Source organism: Biomphalaria glabrata, chromosome 9 (genome assembly GCF_947242115.1).
Source record: "Biomphalaria glabrata chromosome 9, xgBioGlab47.1, whole genome shotgun sequence".
In the NCBI taxonomy this organism is placed as follows: domain Eukaryota; kingdom Metazoa; phylum Mollusca; class Gastropoda; family Planorbidae; genus Biomphalaria; species Biomphalaria glabrata.
Window position 1 is genome coordinate 28,133,933 of NC_074719.1, and position 19,044 is coordinate 28,152,976.

General features: G+C 40.5%; 1 protein-coding gene across 1 annotated transcript in view; it reads left to right on the forward strand.

Moving 5' to 3' along the window:
* LOC106056749 (60 kDa neurofilament protein-like) overlaps nucleotides 1–19,044 on the forward strand; it is a 45,684-nt gene that overhangs the window by 20,885 nt on the left and 5,755 nt on the right. The window contains exons 9-11 of the mRNA XM_056041885.1: nucleotides 635–831; nucleotides 8,456–8,493; nucleotides 9,380–9,473. Of these exons, the coding sequence (XP_055897860.1) occupies nucleotides 635–831; nucleotides 8,456–8,493; nucleotides 9,380–9,471 (327 nt within the window). The 3' untranslated portion in view covers nucleotides 9,472–9,473. The remainder of the gene's footprint in view (nucleotides 1–634; nucleotides 832–8,455; nucleotides 8,494–9,379; nucleotides 9,474–19,044) is intronic.

The following is a 19,044-nucleotide window of genomic DNA, read 5'->3' on the forward strand; positions in this document are numbered from 1 at the left end:
AAGACATCCACCAAGAAGCCATAAATCAAAAAATCGATGGGACCACGCTCCAATCTGACCCACGACCCAGGTATTTGGGAGTTACCCTGTTTAGGTGAGCTGGTTAGGTCTGATCATGTGCAAGAAGTACGACAAAATATTCTCATCAATCCTCAACTCTAGGTGTAATCTAACAATCGCGTCTCAAACCAAGAACGCCGCATTATTTATTTCTGTGTTTGGTTTCATAAAGATGTTTATATTCTTTAAAAACAGCTAATCTTTCTTTATAAAATTAATATGTTGGCTTATTGTCGGTACAAATCCATTACTTGAACTTATTTTTGTGGAGAGTGGATTTTTTAACACTTTTTGGTGGGTCGGATGGAACAACGTTGAGGGCTGGATGTGGCCCGCGGTCGTATTTGGGGCATCACTGCATTAGACAACCAATGTGTTTATATGTCCCTTGTTTCTGTATTACAAAACTCAAATGAATTTATTTGTTTTCTATTTATGTATTACATTACGAAAGGTCAAATGAATAAATGGGTTCTCTATTGCTACATTACGAAAGGTAGAAAGAATGGATGATTTATAATTGCTACATTACTAACATTAGTAAGACTTAATGTTCCCTATTGCCCTATTACAGAAGATCGATTATGAAAAGTGCCGCTCTGCAAAGATTGAGCGTGAAAACGAACTGAAATTGAATAGGATAAGTCTTGAGAATCTCACTCTGGAAAGAAATAGACTGCAATACGATTTAAAATGCCATACGGAAACAAGAAAAAGTTTAGAAGATGAACTGAGGGAATACAAACACTTGCTGGAGGCTGCAGTAATAAAGTAAAATTAACAATAAAATACTTATTTAAAAAGCCTAAGGGAAATAACTATAAATTTTATAGACTTAGCTTTCAATATTGTAAGATTTATTTCCCTTTAGCAATATCAAACTAAATTATTTAATTACCAATAATTAATAACTTGGTCAATTTTCGACTGATTCATACTTTGTTAGAAATAATGAATAATTGCTCAAAGTTTCCAATTAATTCTAAGGATAGGTTGCTTTAGTTGATCTCATTGATAGGTTGCTTTAGTTGATCCCATAGATAGGTTGCTTTAGATGTGATCCCATGGGTAGGTTTCTTCACTTCAAAGGTTCCCAACTTATGGTTCAAGACCTCAGTGGTTTAAATAACTATTTACCAGGGTTGGCGAAAAAAATCGGATTTTTTTTTCTCAGTTCTATCTTAAAATTGATATTTTTTTAAAATACTAGTCGCCACATTCTTGGTCGCTGTTCATCAATGGTGTAGCACTTTCATCTGTTGACTCAATCTGATCCTGCTGGGTGTTCAGTAGCTCTTTCATCTGTTGACTCAATCTGATCCTGCTGGGTGTTCAGTACCTCTTTCATCTGTTGACTCAATCTGATCCTGCTGGGTGTTCAGTAGCTCTTTCTTCTGTCGACTCAATCTGATCCTGCTGGGTGTTCAGAAGCTCTTTCTTCTGTCGACTCAATCTGATCCTGCTGGGTGTTCAGTAGCTCTTTCATCTGTTGACTCAATCTGATCCTGCTGGGTGTTCAGTAGCTCTTTCTTCTGTCGACTCAATCTGATCCTGCTGGGTGTTCAGTAGCTCTTCATCTGTTGACTCAATCTGATCCTGCTGGGTGTTCAGTAGCTCTTCATCTGTCGACTCAATCTGATCCTGCTGGGTGTTCAATAGCTCTTTCATCTGTTGACTCAATCTGATCCTGCTGGGTGTTCAGTAGCTCTTTCATCTGTTGACTCAATCTGATCCTGCTGGGTGTTCAGTACCTCTTTCATCTGTTGACTCAATCTGATCCTGCTGGGTGTTCAGTAGCTCTTTCTTCTGTCGACTCAATCTGATCCTGCTGGGTGTTCAGAAGCTCTTTCTTCTGTCGACTCAATCTGATACTGCTGGGTGTTCAGTAGCTCTTTCATCTGTTGACTCAATCTGATCCTGCTGGGTGTTCAGTAGCTCTTTCTTCTGTCGACTCAATCTGATCCTGCTGGGTGTTCAGTAGCTCTTCATCTGTTGACTCAATCTGATCCTGCTGGGTGTTCAGTAGCTCTTCATCTGTCGACTCAATCTGATCCTGCTGGGTGTTCAATAGCTCTTTCATCTGTTGACTCAATCTGATCCTGCTGGGTGTTCAGTAGCTCTTTCATCTGTTGACTCAATCTGATCCTGCTGGGTGTTCAGTACCTCTTTCATCTGTCGACTCAATCTGATCCTGCTGGGTGTTCAGTAGCTCTTTCTTCTGTCGACTCAATCTGATCCTTCTGGGTGTTCAGAAGCTCTTTCTTCTGTCGACTCAATCTGATCCTGCTGGGTGTTCAGTAGCTCTTTCATCTGTTGACTCAATCTGATCCTGCTGGGTGTTCAGTAGCTCTTTCTTCTGTCGACTCAATCTGATCCTGCTGGGTGTTCAGTAGCTCTTCATCTGTTGACTCAATCTGATCCTGCTGGGTGTTCAGTAGCTCTTCATCTGTTGACTCAATCTGATCCTACTGGGTGTTCAGTAGCTCGTTCATCTGTCGACTCAATCTGATCCTGCTGGGTGTTCAGTAGCTCTTCATCTGTCGACTCAATCTGATCCTGCTGGGTGTTCAGTAGCTCTTCATCTGTCGACTCAATCTGATCCTGCTGGGTGTTCAGTAGCTCTTCATCTGTCGACTCAATCTGATCCTGCTGGGTACTCATCATGTTCATCATGATTCTCGTTTGATCTTTTATTGTATCTGTTTGTTCTTCTGTCTTGTTGCGCGTGGTAGCTATTTGTTCATCATCATTCATGACTTTGACCAACTGGTTAAATGAAGAAAATCTGGTGTTGATTTCTGATTCTAGGTTGGCAGATGTCAGGATTCTCATCTTCCTCCAACAGGGCTTGTCTGAGACGTGCTGTTAGCGTTTCCTTATTCCCGTTAAGCTGTAGACCTCTTTCTCGAAGCTCTTGTCTAAGTTCTTTCATGTCAAGTTCAACAAGAAGTTTCTAGCCAGAAAGATCCCACTTCTGACACCAGTTGTTACGTATTCCTGATCTTCTGGCTAAATGTACAAGAAGGCACACACATAAAATCACTGCAAATAACTTTACGACTCAACTTTCAGCTTAATATAACTTTATTGATTATTTACTCTAACAATTCGTCACTATAACATGTAGCGTAGAAGACTGTACAATATCCGTCAGTTTACAGTTAGCTATACTTCGTTGCAATTCATCTCTTTACTTCGTTGCAATTCATTTCTTCTCAACTTGCATCGAGCCGTATTCCACAAAACAGACCACCGACACACTTCCCAGTGTCGCTCCAGGTCTCCCAAAGCTGAACCAAGTCTCGCACAGTAGACAACAGTAACGACGACTCTACCGACGACTCTACCTATGACTGACTTTCACATTAACTCTCTGGCTTATATAGAGTCCCTAATCGCTCCTCCAAAGTTGCACAAACACTGCTTGTATCTTCTGGAACAACACGCGAGGAAACGTCACATCATGTCTTTGTTTATACATGTAGATTCCAGAAAAACACTCGCTGCAGTGTCATCTTGCCCGGGTCACAAGTAGTGACCTGTGTCACTGGACATTGCTAGTACCTTCTGGAACAACACGTAAGGACACGTCACATCCTGTCTTTGTTTATACATGTACATTCCAGAGAACACCCGCTCCTGTGTTGTCTCGCCGGGGTCACACGTTACCCTCTTCCTGTCACTGGTCATTTGTAACAATATCATTTCATCCCTTCTTAATTTAATTTTATTTGAACTGCTCTACTGCTCAATACAGGTGTGAGACAAAGTGTGAGACAAGGTGTGAGACAAGGTGTGAGACAAAGTGTGAGACAAGGGGTGAGACAAGGTGTGAGACAAGGTGTGAGACAAGGGGTGAGACAAGGTGTGAGACAAGGTGTGAGATAAGGTGTGAGACAAGGGGTGAGACAAGGTGTGAGACAAAGTATGAGACAAGGTGTGAGACAAGGTGTGAGACAAAGTGTGAGACAAGGTGTGAGACAAGGTGTGAGACAAGGTGTGAGACAAGGTGTGAGACAAGGGGTGAGACAAAGTGTGAGACAAGGTGTGAGACAAAGTGTGAGACAAGGTGTGAGACAAGGTGTGAGACAAGGTGTGAGACAAGATGTGAGACAAGGTGTGAGATAAGGTGTGAGACAAGGGGTGAGACAAGGTGTGAGAGAAGGTGTGAGAGAAGGTGTGAGACAAGATGTGAGACAAGGTGTGAGACAAGGGTTGAGACAAGGTGTGAGACAAGGTGTGAGATAAGGTGTGAGACAAGGTGTGAGACAAGGTGTGAGACAAGGGGTGAGACAAGGTGTGAGACAAGGTGTGAGATAAGGTGTGAAACAAGGGGTGAGACAAAGTGTGAGACAAGGTGTGAGACAAAGTGTGAGACAAGGTGTGAGACAAGATGTGAGACAAGGTGTGAGACAAGGTGTGAGACAAAGTGTGAGACAAGGGGTGAGACAAGGTGTGAGACAAGGTGTGAGACAAGGGGTGAGACAAGGTGTGAGACAAGGTGTGAGATAAGGTGTGAGACAAGGGGTGAGACAAGGTGTGAGACAAAGTGTGAGACAAGGTGTGAGACAAGGTGTGAGACAAAGTGTGAGACAAGGTGTGAGACAAGGTGTGAGACAAGGTGTGAGACAAGGTGTGAGACAAGGGGTGAGACAAAGTGTGAGACAAGGTGTGAGACAAAGTGTGAGACAAGGTGTGAGACAAGGTGTGAGACAAGGTGTGAGACAAGATGTGAGACAAGGTGTGAGATAAGGTGTGAGACAAGGGGTGAGACAAGGTGTGAGAGAAGGTGTGAGAGAAGGTGTGAGACAAGATGTGAGACAAGGTGTGAGACAAGGGTTGAGACAAGGTGTGAGACAAGGTGTGAGATAAGGTGTGAGACAAGGTGTGAGACAAGGTGTGAGACAAGGGGTGAGACAAGGTGTGAGACAAGGTGTGAGATAAGGTGTGAAACAAGGGGTGAGACAAAGTGTGAGACAAGGTGTGAGACAAAGTGTGAGACAAGGTGTGAGACAAGATGTGAGACAAGGTGTGAGACAAGATGTGAGACAAAGTGTGAGACAAGGTGTGAGACAAGATGTGAGACAAGGTGTGAGACAAGGTGTGAGACAAGGTGTGAGACAAGGTGTGAGACAAGGTCTGAGACAAGGTGTGAGACAAGGGGTGAGACAAGGGGTGAGACAAGATGTGAGACAAGGTGTGAGACAAGGTGTGAGACAAGGTGTGAGACAAGGTGTGAGACAAAGTGTGAGACAAGGTGTGAGACAAGGTGTGAGACAAAGTGTGAGACAAGGTGTGAGACAAGGTTTGAGACAAGGGGTGAGACAAGATGTGAGACAAGGTGTGAGACAAGGGTTGAGACAAGGTGTGAGACAAGGTGTGAGATAAGGTGTGAGACAAGGTGTGAGACAAGGTGTGAGACAAGGGGTGAGACAAGGTGTGAGACAAGGTGTGAGATAAGGTGTGAAACAAGGGGTGAGACAAAGTGTGAGACAAGGTGTGAGACAAAGTGTGAGACAAGGTGTGAGACAAGATGTGAGACAAGGTGTGAGACAAGATGTGAGACAAAGTGTGAGACAAGGTGTGAGACAAGATGTGAGACAAGGTGTGAGTCAAGGTGTGAGACAAGGTGTGAGACAAGGTGTGAGACAAGGTCTGAGACAAGGTGTGAGACAAGGGGTGAGACAAGGGGTGAGACAAGATGTGAGACAAGGTGTGAGACAAGGTGTGAGACAAGGTGTGAGACAAGGTGTGAGACAAAGTGTGAGACAAGGTGTGAGACAAGGTGTGAGACAAAGTGTGAGACAAGGTGTGAGACAAGGTGTGAGACAAGGTGTGAGACAAGATGTGAGACAAGGTGTGAGACAAGGTGTGAGACAAGGGGTGAGACAAGGTGTGAGACAAGGTGTGAGACAAGGTGTGAGACAAGATGTGAGACAAGGTGTGAGACAAGGTGTGAGACAAGGTGTGAGACAAGGTGTGAGACAAAATGTGAGACAAGGTGTGAGACAAGGTGTGAGACAAGGGGTGAGACAAGGTGTGAGACAAGGTGTGAGACAAGGTGTTAGACAAGGGGTGAGACAAGGGGTGAGACAAGGGGTGAGACAAGGGGTGAGACAAGGGGTGAGACAAGGTGTTAGACAAGGGGTGAGACAAGGGGTGAGACAAGGTGTGAGACAAGGTTTGAGACAAGGTGTGAGACAAGATGTGAGACAAGGTGTGAGACAAGGTGTGAGACAAGGGGTGAGACAAGGTGTGAGACAAGGTGTGAGACAAGGGGTGAGACAAGATGTGAGACAAGATGTGAGACAAGGTGTGAGACAAGGGGTGAGACAAGGGGTGAGACAAGGTGTTAGACAAGGGGTGAGACAAGGGGTGAGACAAGGGGTGAGACAAGGTGTGAGACAAGGGGTGAGACAAGGTGTGAGACAAGGTGTGAGACAAGGGGTGAGACAAGATGTGAGACAAGGTGTGAGACAAGGGGTGAGACAAGGTGTGAGACAAGGTGTGAGACAAGGGGTGAGACAAGGGGTGAAACAAGGGGTGAGACAAGGGGTGAGACAAGGGGTGTATTTTATCTCCCTTCCTCTTCCTCCTAGCCATCGACTACATAATAAGGAGAGCAATGAAATAGACTGCCTTTGGTATTCCATGGCGTGAACAACTCCGATTGACGAACTTTGACTTTGCCGGACTCGGGAATACAGAAAAATGTATACAAGAAATGACGGAGAACCTAGACAGCGAGGCACCCAAAATTGGTTTCTGCATAAACTTAAAAAAGACTACAAGTTTGCAAGTGGGCAAAGCGTGCCCCCGTCAAACTTAACGAGTCAAAGCTTGAAGAGTTGGACAAGTTCACATACTTTGGCAACATCATAACAAATGATGGGGATGCCTACCATGATGTAGCCTACCGAATAGGAAAGGCAGGGAGCATTTTCCAAAGGTTGCAGCCTATTCGGACAAGACAAGCCATTGGATAGGTTTTGAAAATACTCTTTCTTAACAAAATCGTCATCCCAACAGCAACATATACATGTGAGACATGGAAGTCATATGCCAAAATTGAGAAAAGACTAAATGTGGTTCAACAAAAATCCCTGAGACGGATTTAGGGAATCAGTTAAATAGATCGATTTTCAAACAGGGAAATCTTATACCGAACTGGGAGTCAAACACTTCGTGAAGTTGTGACAGAGCGTCGCAACAGATTTGTGTGACATGTTCTACGACAAAATGAACTAGGCATACTAAGAGTTGCGATGGCTTGGAGGCTATTACGAAGGACGTCCTCGTATAACTTGGCGCTACACTTTCATGGAGGACCTCAGAACAGTGGACACCAGGTGGGAGGAGGCTTCAGACGTTGCCAGTAACAGATGTTTGTGGAGACAGCTTGCGGCCCAATGCGCCGAACTGCGCGGGAGGAGCTAAACTAAAGTCAACTGGGTGAAGAGAAATACAACCTTGTTGACGAAGCTACTAATGCAGGAAAACGTTTGTCAATGGTCCTCCGCGCCATGCCTAGTTGCATGAGTTTACTGTACTCAACAAATTAAGAAGGGTGATTTTTTTTTAAGAAGACGCCACTAGTAAATGTTTCAGAAACACTGCATTAGTTGATCCCTTGGGTAGATAGCTTGAATTGATCCCATAAGTTATTTGAACTGCCTCTCGAATAAACTAGATAGCTTGAATTGATCCCATAAGTTATTTGAACTGCCTCTCGAATAAACTAGATAGCTTGAATTGATCCCATAAGTTATTTGAACTGCCTCTCGAATAAACTAGATAGCTTGAATTGATCCCATAAGTTATTTGAACTGCCTCTCGAATAAACTAGATAGCTTGAATTGATCCCATAAGTTATTTGAACTGCCTCTCGAATAAACTACTAATGAAGTTATTTGTGTCTCTTAGAAATGATCGGGGATGAAGTGACCGGGGATGAAGTGACCGGGGATGAAGTGGCCGGGGATGAAGTGGCCGGGGATGAAGTGACCGGGGATGAAGTGGCCGGGGATGAAGTGACCGGGGATAAAGTGGCCGGGGATGAAGTGACCGGGGATGAAGTGACCGGGGATGAAGTGGCCGGGAACCAAATAATCAGGATTCCACCCTCCATCCCCACTTTCTATGTTTACTAGCAATTGACTTTTTAGATTAGCAATGGTGGCGACACAATAAAAGAATGAGTTGAAAATGTTACTAAGTAACTTATTAGATTAGATAAAGAACTCAGTTTCTACACACAAAGTGTCGAGGTGGGGGGGGGGGAGGCGAATCTAAACCTAAAGTCAACACTGTGTAGACATGATTTTGAAGTGATAGTGTGTATGACTAGTTTGTCTAGATATTGCCATTTCAGTGACCACAGTTGTTTTCTTTACAGATTTCATTCGAATAGGATGGATCACGAGAGTCCAATTGGTAATGTTTAATTGGTGCATTCATTAATTACTTAATAAGATACGATTTATAATAATTTCTTTTGTAACAAAAACAAAATACAAATTTAACAATTACGAAATATCAATTAAATAAATATTTATTATATACGTTATGTGATTTAAATTATTCATTAATTATTTATAATAAACTATCAACATTGTCGTATCGCACATTCCACTTGCACTTTAACGCACACGCACACACCTACACATATGTTTCTTACACATCACAAACTATTGTTTCTAATGTACAGCAAGCTATAACAGAGCAAGTCATATTTATCAAAAGAAATTATATGTATTTGGTCCCATTTAGTTTATGTTCAAAATATATTTTCATTAGACATAGGGGTTCAATTTGTTTATTGACAAAATTTATTTAAATAAAACATATTGGTCCAATATATATTTATATTTGGGAATGTTGTTTGTATTTGCATCTATATTGTTAATGTAAAGTAGTTACTCTGAGGTTGTCAATTGTAGTCAAACTGAATTTCCATTTGATTGGATCAATACAAATTATCTGATCTAATATGGGGTGTAGTAGCTGAGTGGTTCATCGCTTGGCTTCCGAACCTGGGATCTGGGTTCGAATCTTGGTGAAAACTGGGATTTTTAACGTGGGTATTGTTAGGGCACCCATGAGTCCATCATGCTCTAGTGGGTACCTGACTTAAGTTAGGGAAAGTAAAGGCGGTGGGTCGTTGTGCTGGCCAGACCCTACTCGTAAACCGTTGGCCAAAGAAACCTTAAAATCATCGGCCCTATAGATCGCAAAGTCTGAAAGGGGAACTTATATATTTCTTGAAGACTTTCTCAAATGTTTATTTTCATTCTGTTTCTTGTGTGATTTCTATTTACAGATCTGACAAGTGCAAGTATGAACGAACGTCCTGCAAGTACAAGTCCAGTGGATGAGGTTGAAAGTAGGTCTCATTTTCCAAAAGCTCCTTAAAGGTAAATACCAAATCCACCTTTTAAGAAAGTTCACTGTCTGTCTGTCTGGTAAACGTTTGTACACGTTACTTCTACAAATCTCATTCTCGGATCAAGTTGAAACTTTGCATAATTATTCATTGGCATAGACAATAATAACAATTAGCCAATTAGTAAATTAATTACTGGTAAATAAGTATTTTGCATGATACCAACAAGGTAAATTAATTCAGCAGTATTCACAAATATGACTAAATATATAGGGTTAGGCCCCCTGAAATAATTGTACACCCCCACATCCAATCTCGGATCAAGTTGAAACTTTCCACAATTATTTAGTGTACTTAACAAAACAGGAATCAATGAAAAAATATTAACCTATTTGATTTTGTATACATCGAATAAAGGAAATAATTTCTACATTGCATTTTTGAGAGATATAGCTGTAAGTGCGAAGTACTCTTAGAAAAGATTTTTTTATTTATTTTTTACTTGATCATTGATGGGGTTTGTAAAAGCGTTAGGTTGAAGCATTTTTTTTTATTTCTGTGATATACTTCCAACTATGTCCTAGGCCCCTAGGGATGTATTTATGGGAACAATATCACCTTCACTCATATCTTAGTTTATTGGAACACCACACTGATTGGTCGCACCACATTGATTGGTCGCACCACATTGATTGGTCGCACCACACTGATTGGTCGCACCACATTGATTGGTCGCATTACATTGATTGGTCGCACCACATTGATTGGTCGCACCACATTGATTGGTCGCATCGTTCATACAACGGCTAAAACAATTCTTTTATTATCGTCACTAAAAATAATTTGATAGTATTGTCACAAGACGCTAGCAGTGTGCTGGCGCCTGCTTTAACTGGTCGTGGTCTAGGGTGATTCTGGAGGCCCGACTGTTGACGCTGGAACTTTGGTGGCTTTAGCCCTGTCGCGATTTTGGTGTTTTTCTATATCTTTAACATATAAAAACTGAACACCGGAATATAGTTAGAAAAACGTAGGCGTATCACTTTATTTACACACACTATAGAATCTTCCAAATCAAACGTTGACATACAGGTACATCAACAACTGGTGACTAAACTCAGATCTCTAATGACTATGAACGTTAGATTCTGCTATAAGTTTCTCTCGTACAATATTAGGAAGACAAACAGAAGCGGGAGATGTGACCGTCCGCTCTAGAAAACCCACGCTCACTGTCCGTTCGTTTCAAGAGCAAAATCCCTCCCATGTGGACTACACAGCAACACAGTGGTTACGTCCCCTTGCATCATCGGTGACGCATAACCTTGGCCTCTGACCAGTGATGTCGTAGGCCGCGATCTGGTCAGAGCCAAGGCTTTGTATCTCCAAGGCGCCGCGCCAACTGCCCCTTTTTCCCCAAATTTCCCAGGTCACCCCGCCTTCGTTGTAGCCTAGGTCCCCTGGTCACGTGACAACAAAATAAACATTAAAGCACAAACAAAATACTTATTTCCCCTTCCAATAATAAAATAAATCTAATTCAACTAATTAAAATATATTAAAAACATAAATAATTGCATCAAATCTAAAATATAAATAACAGTAAACAAACTTAAAACTTTCCACAATAACTAAGGCCATGGTAGTGGACTGCGGTTGCTCTGCTACACACACACAAACGGGTGTGGGCTCACAGCGGTTTGTGACAAGTATCAAGTCTGTCACCAAGGTCTATTTTATCTAACTGTCCTTCACATTTACTGTCATCCTAACTCTGCCAATGCTGTACTTAATTTTTGGTATTTTCCCAAAATGACCGTATTACAATTTGTTGTTCATTCATGACTTTTTGTTGTATCTGGTGTACAGACTAAAGGTAGAGTTAGCACTAGTCTTCAATAAAGGTAGAGTTAGCACTAGTCTTCAATAAAGGTAGAGTTAGCACTAGTCTTCAATAAAGGTAGAGTTAGCAATAGTCTTCAATAAAGGTAGAGTTAGCACTAGTCTTCAATAAAGGTAGAGTTAGCACTAGTCTTCAATAAAGGTAGAGTTAGCAATAGTCTTCAATAAAGGTAGAGTTAGCACTAGTCTTCAATAAAGGTAGAGTTAGCAATAGTCTTCAATAAAGGTAGAGTTAGCACTAGTCTTCAATAAAGGTAGAGTTAGCACTAGTCTTCAATAAAGGTAGAGTTAGCAATAGTCTTCAATAAAGGTAGAGTTAGCACTAGTCTTCAATAAAGGTAGAGTTAGCAGTAGTCTTCAATAAAGGTAGAGTTAGCACTAGTCTTCAATAAAGGTAGAGTTAGCAATAGTCTTCAATAAAGGTAGAGTTAGCACTAGTCTTCAATAAAGGTAGAGTTAGCACTAGTCTTCAATAAAGGTAGAGTTAGCAATAGTCTTCAATAAAGGTAGAGTTAGCACTAGTCTTCAATAAAGGTAGAGTTAGCACTAGTCTTCAATAAAGGTAGAGTTAGCACTAGTTTTCAATAAAGGTAGAGTTAGCAATAGTCTTCAATAAAGGTAGAGTTAGCAATAGTCTTCAATAAAGGTAGAGTTAGCACTAGTCTTCAATAAAGGTAGAGTTAGCACTAGTTTTCAATAAAGGTAGAGTTAGCAATAGTCTTCAATAAAGGTAGAGTTAGCAATAGTCTTCAATAAAGGTAGAGTTAGCAATAGTCTTCAATAAAGGTAGAGTTAGCACTAGTCTTCAATAAAGGTAGAGTTAGCACTAGTCTTCAATAAAGGTAGAGTTAGCAATAGTCTTCAATAAAGGTAGAGTTAGCAGTAGTCTTCAATAAAGGTAGAGTTAGCACTAGTCTTCAATAAAGGTAGAGTTAGCAATAGTCTTCAATAAAGGTAGAGTTAGCACTAGTCTTCAATAAAGGTAGAGTTAGCACTAGTCTTCAATAAAGGTAGAGTTAGCACTAGTCTTCAATAAAGGTAGAGTTAGCAATAGTCTTCAATAAAGGTAGAGTTAGCACTAGTCTTCAATAAAGGTAGAGTTAGCACTAGTCTTCAATAAAGGTAGAGTTAGCAATAGTCTTCAATAAAGGTAGAGTTAGCACTAGTCTTCAATAAAGGTAGAGTTAGCAATAGTCTTCAATAAAGGTAGAGTTAGCACTAGTCTTCAATAAAGGTAGAGTTAGCAATAGTCTTCAATAAAGGTAGAGTTAGCACTAGTCTTCAATAAAGGTAGAGTTAGCAATAGTCTTCAATAAAGGTAGAGTTAGCAATAGTCTTCAATAAAGGTAGAGTTAGCAATAGTCTTCAATAAAGGTAGAGTTAGCAATAGTCTTCACATTCTAGAAGTTGCCCTTTGCAAGACTGTAGGAACACAAGCTCTTTGGTTTCGAGCCTTTATTAGGTCGGCAACATTGAAGTTTTAATAATTTGAAGTGTGCCTGATAGAGACAACAATTCTGCACAAAAATACAGGTAGTTGGGATGAAACCCGATAGAGGCTATAAAAATAAAAGACCTGAAACTAGCGCGTGAAAGTACGCATTTACAGTACCTTATTTGATGAGTCTTTTACCCAAGATCTGTGTATTGTTTTTATGACTAACTTGTTTCAAGTACCCGGCATTTTCCGATACACAATTTCGCAAACAAAAATAATTGTAAAAATAAAAATTGTGATTTTAAAATTTAATGATTTTTTTTAAAGGTGTTTTTAAAAAGGTGTTACTGTAATCATTTCTGAATATTCGTTTCTTATGAATCTCACTGTCTATTTTGTGTCTGTTTTAATTTCTTAATGTTTTCTTGAGTTAAGTGGTCGTGTTTTCTCCTGATGTTTATACCTGATTTCTCTTATCAGCCGTTGTGAGACATTGATACAAAATAATACCAAGCTTATAAATATATAAAAAAAATCCCATGTGAATACATGAATGAACTTGTTTTAGATGAAGTCCATTAATTATAGTTGCTTTGAAAAATTGATCTCATACATGCCATAGGCCTTGTCATAATAGTCATAGATCTATCAAATCTAGTTATAATCTGTATCTATATAGTCATAAATACTCACGTTGAATTTCAATTGTAACTATATAATCAGTATAGATCTATTTCTAGAATATGTATCAAGGATATAAATATAGTAGATACAGAATCTAAGATAATCAGAATTTACTGGTACTCTAGGCAGTCTTGATCTAGAGTCTTAGACAGTCTTGATTTTAGACTAGATTTAAGTCTAGTAAACTGTATAAGCCTATATATACGCTGCCTTCGCGGACCTCACCAAGGCTTTCGACGCGGTCAATGGTTAATTGAGGATTTAGGTCAAGCTCGAATGCCCAACTACGCTCCTATCCATTCTCAATCAGTTTCATGTGGGAGAAAAAAGTCAAGATTAGATATAATGGTGACATGTTGATCATTACCCAATAGAAAATTGCGTGAAGCAAGCTGTGCTCCTACTCTATTCGCTATCTTCTTTGGCGTAATGCTGGGTCAAATGAGGCAGCGATTGCAAGGAGACATCGACATCACCTTTCGTTCGGACGGCAATCTTCAAAAGAAATGGCCATAACAGAGCTTCGCTATGCCGATACTTGCGCCCTGCTAGCCCAAAATGAAAATGATCTCCAGATGGCAGTCAACGAATTCGCATACGATCCCGTTTATCTATAAACATTGGGAAAACAGAAGTCATGTTCCAGAAGTGACCCAATAAAACCTACTCAGACCTAAAGATCAACGTAACTGGACGTCCCCTTAACGTGGTAGACCACTTCACATATCTAGGAAGCATAGTACCGAATGACACCTCGCTTTTAAGGAAGTTGATAACCATCTGGTCATGGCCAGTTGTGCTTTTGGACGCCTCCAGGAGTGAGTTGGCGGAATAGATTGCTCCAGCTGCCTACAAAAAAAAAGTGTTTACCAAGCAATGGTTCTCTCAACCCTTCTATATGGATCTGAGACATGGGTATTAAACAGAAAACAACTAACACTACTTGAACGCTTTCACCAAAGATGCTTGAGATTCATCATAAACATACGGTGGCCAGACAGCACTACAAACAGCGATGTCCTCGCGAACACCGGTATGGACTAGTATAGAGGGACTTCTTATAGTCCTACAGTTATGCTGGGCAGGGCACGTACCCCGTATGGGAGATGAACGTATGCCAAAAGCAGTCTTTTTTGATGAGCGAGACAGACAGCTGGAGGTCACTCACAAAGGCCGCTGCATGCACATTTGAAACCAAAAGGAAATCCGCTGCCGAGGACAGATGCAGACGGCAAAAAGAAAATCTTAATCGACCATAGGCGGTCAATGGTTATGCCTGCCCTGGTTGTGGGGAAATATGTAAGTTACAGCTGGCGATGCGTATCGATGGGAAATATTGCATTCATGAATCTTCGGACTCGATGACAAGCCTTGTTATTATTATATTGGCGTTGAAAAGTAGATCGATAAGATAAGATAAGATAAGATAACCTTTATTGATCCAATCAAATGGAAATTCGATTTGACTACAATTGACAACCTCAGCGTAACTACTGTACAATAACAATATAGATACACAATATTAGGGGTGCACCGGATAGTACTTTTTGATATCCGGCCGGAGCCGGATATAACCGGATAGTACAATTAGATATTCGGCCGGAGCCGGAGCCGGATACCTACATGACTCAAACAGCTCGTTTTACTGAAGTTTTTGCAAATCTTCTATATAACATACCTATATTCATATTATTTTGTTATTTACATTCTTACTTTAAACTCTATCACTGATTGATCAATTAAAATGAACAGCATTTTTTTTACAGATATGTTTATCATAAACTAATCTTTGTAACATGAGATGATGTGTGCGTATGTATTGTAAAGTAGAATGTGGGATAACTCATGCAGAATATATAAACATATATGTAACTAATGTAAATCTTTCAAAGGTAAAGTTCACTGTTGGTTTTGTAGCGTAAATCTTTCTTAAGTACAATCTATGTTGTAGCCTATAGTGGGTAGATGTTTGTGTTCATGTATTTGACACCATCAACTTGTCATTAGGCTCGTGTTTTAAAGGCCACAAACCGCTTCTGGTTTGTATCTAATACAGATAATGGCTTAGTAAATATCTTAAGTACAGCAAATTTGCAGCCGTATGCTGGCCATTAAATTTTGTACAATGCAAAACATAGCTGCTTCGGTCAAATGACTCATTCAACCAATGGGCAGTTAAACCAAAATATGATTCGGTGGTATTATCAGCTGTCCAAGTGTCCGTTGAGAAAGCGATGCTTTTAGCATCAGATAGCATTTCACGAAGCTTTGAGGAAATATTGTCGTAGATATCTGGAATAACACGTTCTGTAAAATATTTGCGACTAGGCACAGTGTATCTTTTCTCCAGTACTTTTAAAAGTCCAATAAATCCAGGCTTCTCAACTACTTGGTAAGGTTCCATGTCAGTTGCAATCATCTTTGCTATGGCCAAGTGAATGCGTTTAGCATTATCACTATTAATATCCCACAATTTAGCTTTGTCTAAGACCTCTTTAATCCCTGGTTGCTGCTTGTGTGTGAGGCTTGACGAATCACTGGAGCTCGTAGACGAACTGGCACAGGCAGTGATATTACTTGATGCTGATTTCAATGCAGTCATTTCGTTGAATAAGTCTGGGTGTTTCGAGCGTAGATGACTAATCATAGTGGTGGTTGAGAAGTCTTTAGGTTTGCCTGGTTTACCACGTGACATTACTATTTTACAAGCATTGCAAACTGCTTTAGAGTTGTCCATTGTTTTGACATTAAAGTAACGCCATATAAGTGATGACTTTTTATCAGCCATTATTATTGTTGTCCAATTTACTAAAGGCCCTTACAAGCCACTTTAATACCCGTGGCTTGTGTAACAAAATACTTGTAGGGATGTGTCCTGTAGTTCAGCGCCCTAATTGACATTTCTCTCCAAGTAAACAAACTTAGTGTCATCATCTAGTGACCTCTAGACAGTGTCAATATGTCTTAACAATTTGGTTTGTGGTCCAGACCCTTGATTGACAACCTATCTCATAATAAACAAACTCATACCAGATTAACCTTATAGAGATTTGGCTTGTAGTCCCGCCCCTAATAAAAATTCTACTCCAAGTAAACAAACTCAGTTCCCGCATAAGATGTGACCTCTAGAAAGTGTCAACACGTTGACATCTGGCTTAATGTGGTCAGCTGCCTATCCGTGAACTCAATGTTATGGACTAAACAAACAAAAGGAGGTGGGGGTGCTCATCTCTACCTCTGGAGATATACTCGCACATCTAGACAGATTATCAGCGTGACGTAGTTAAGGAATATTACGTGTTTACAAGACCACTCAAAGGTCAAGACAAGCTTTTAAAATGTGCCAGACATCGCTGCTACGTATGTAATACGAATTTATAATGTAAAGTCTAGTCCACCCCCCCCCAATAACAAACCTAGTTCCCTCGTGTGACCTCTAGAGAGTGCTTACGTCCATCGTATCTGACTTGGGGTCACCTGTCAATCAATGAACTCAATGTGATGGGCTAAACAAATAAAAGGGGAAGGGAGTTGTTCATCTAGAAATATACCTGGTTACATTAGAGGTGTGGCTCTTGTAGTCCAGCCCCCTCCTAATAAAGATTAACTACTAAGTAAACAAACTCAGTTCCCTCGAAAGGTGTGACCACTAGAGAGTGTCAATACGCTGACATTAAACCTACGTTCATCGTATCTGACTTGGGGTCACCTGTCAATCAATGAACTCAATGTGATGGGCTAAACAAATAAAAGGGGAAGGGAGTTGTTCATCTAGAAATATACCTGGTTACATTAGAGGTGTGGCTCTTGTAGTCCAGCCCCCCCCCCCCCCCTAATAAAGATTAACTACTAAGTAAACAAACTCAGTTCCCTCGAAAGGTGTGACCACTAGAGAGTGTCAATACGCTGACATTAAACCTACGTCCATCGTATTTAACTTGTGGTTACCCACCCATAAAAACTCAATGTGATGGACTAAACAAATAAAAGGGGGTGGGAGTTATTCATCTCTACCTCTGGAGATATACCCGCACAGCTAGACAGACGTCTGGTCAGCATGACGTAGTCAAGGAATGTAGCATTTTAACATGTTAACTAACTTACTCAAAGGTCAAGACAAATTGAAAAAAGTGCCAGCCATTGCTGCTCTGTATGTAAAGCGCATTTATGATGTAAAGTTTCATCTCTATTTATATTAAGTTATTAACACGCCTTGTCTTTATAATAAACGATGTTTGGTGCATATTCATAATGGCTCTATTTTTAAGCACATTTTTTGTTTTCATATAAACATTAATACATTCTATAACAGACAGTAATGGAACTAGGTCCACTTTATGCATATTAAATAGGTGTATTTTTTACTATCCGGTTTACTATCCGGTAGTGATATCCGACCGGAGCCGAATAGCACCGGATAGTAAAAAAATGCCGGATATTCGGCAGAAGCCGGAGCCGGAGGGACTATCCGGTGCACCCCTACACAATATGGATGCACATACGAACAACATTCATACACGAAGTATATTCAATATTGTATATGCTAATTTCTGGTCATCTTTGAGAATGTCTGGTTCTGTGACAGATTTATTAGGAGGAGGTTGGTGCAGCACTTCTGTCTTTTTTACATTAATGGTGAGGCCAAAATTTTTGCAGGCATTAGTGAAGAGGGACAGGCTCTTATGAAGGTCTTCTTCTTTTGCGGCATTTAGGACACTGTCATCTGCGAATAGCAGGTCTCTAATGCAGTCGCAGTTTACCTTGGTCCTTGCCTTGAGTCTCTGAGCATTGGATAAACTTGAATAGGTGCGATATCGTATGCCAACTCTAATGCTTTCTGTGCGAAAGGCATCTTTCGGCATGGTGGTGAACATTATGCTTAAAAGCCTTGGAGCCAGCACACAGCCCTGCTTCACGCCATTTGAGACAGGAAAAGGCTTGGAGTAGTCTCCGTTGTCTTGGACTTTTGCTTGCATGGCATCATGGCGGACCATCGTTATGAATTGATCCGGGCAGCGGAATTTGGACATGATTTGTCAGAGGCCTTCACGACTGACATTAGGAAAAGCTTTAGTCAAATCTATGAATGCAGTATAGAGATTTCCTGAGGCATATTTTTAATTTAAATAAGATTAGGCGATGATCGGTCAAACAGTCAGCTCCACATTGTGCTTTGGTGACTTTGACGTCTTGTCTATCAGAATGTCTGACAAAGAAGAAATCTATTTGATGGAGGGGGGTTTGAACTTTAAAACCCCTTTGGCTACGCTCATCACATTTTGATTGCGTAATTTGCTTTTTTTTTGTATTGAAGAGGTATTTTTTTTTAGCTGGAAACCCCGCTGGTGTTTTAAACACAAAACCCTTATTGGCTACGCTTATAGATTCTGGTGACTGATGAATGGATATTCTTCTATTGATGAGGGGGTTTATCGTTAATTTTGGAGAGGGTTTTAAAATCAAAATCTTCCTTAGCTATGCTCTTGGAATATGGTGATTGTCGTTTACATTATTTTTTTTTTGTTTTGTTTTATAGAAGAGAGGGATTTAACTGTAAAAAAAAACAACCTGGTAAGGG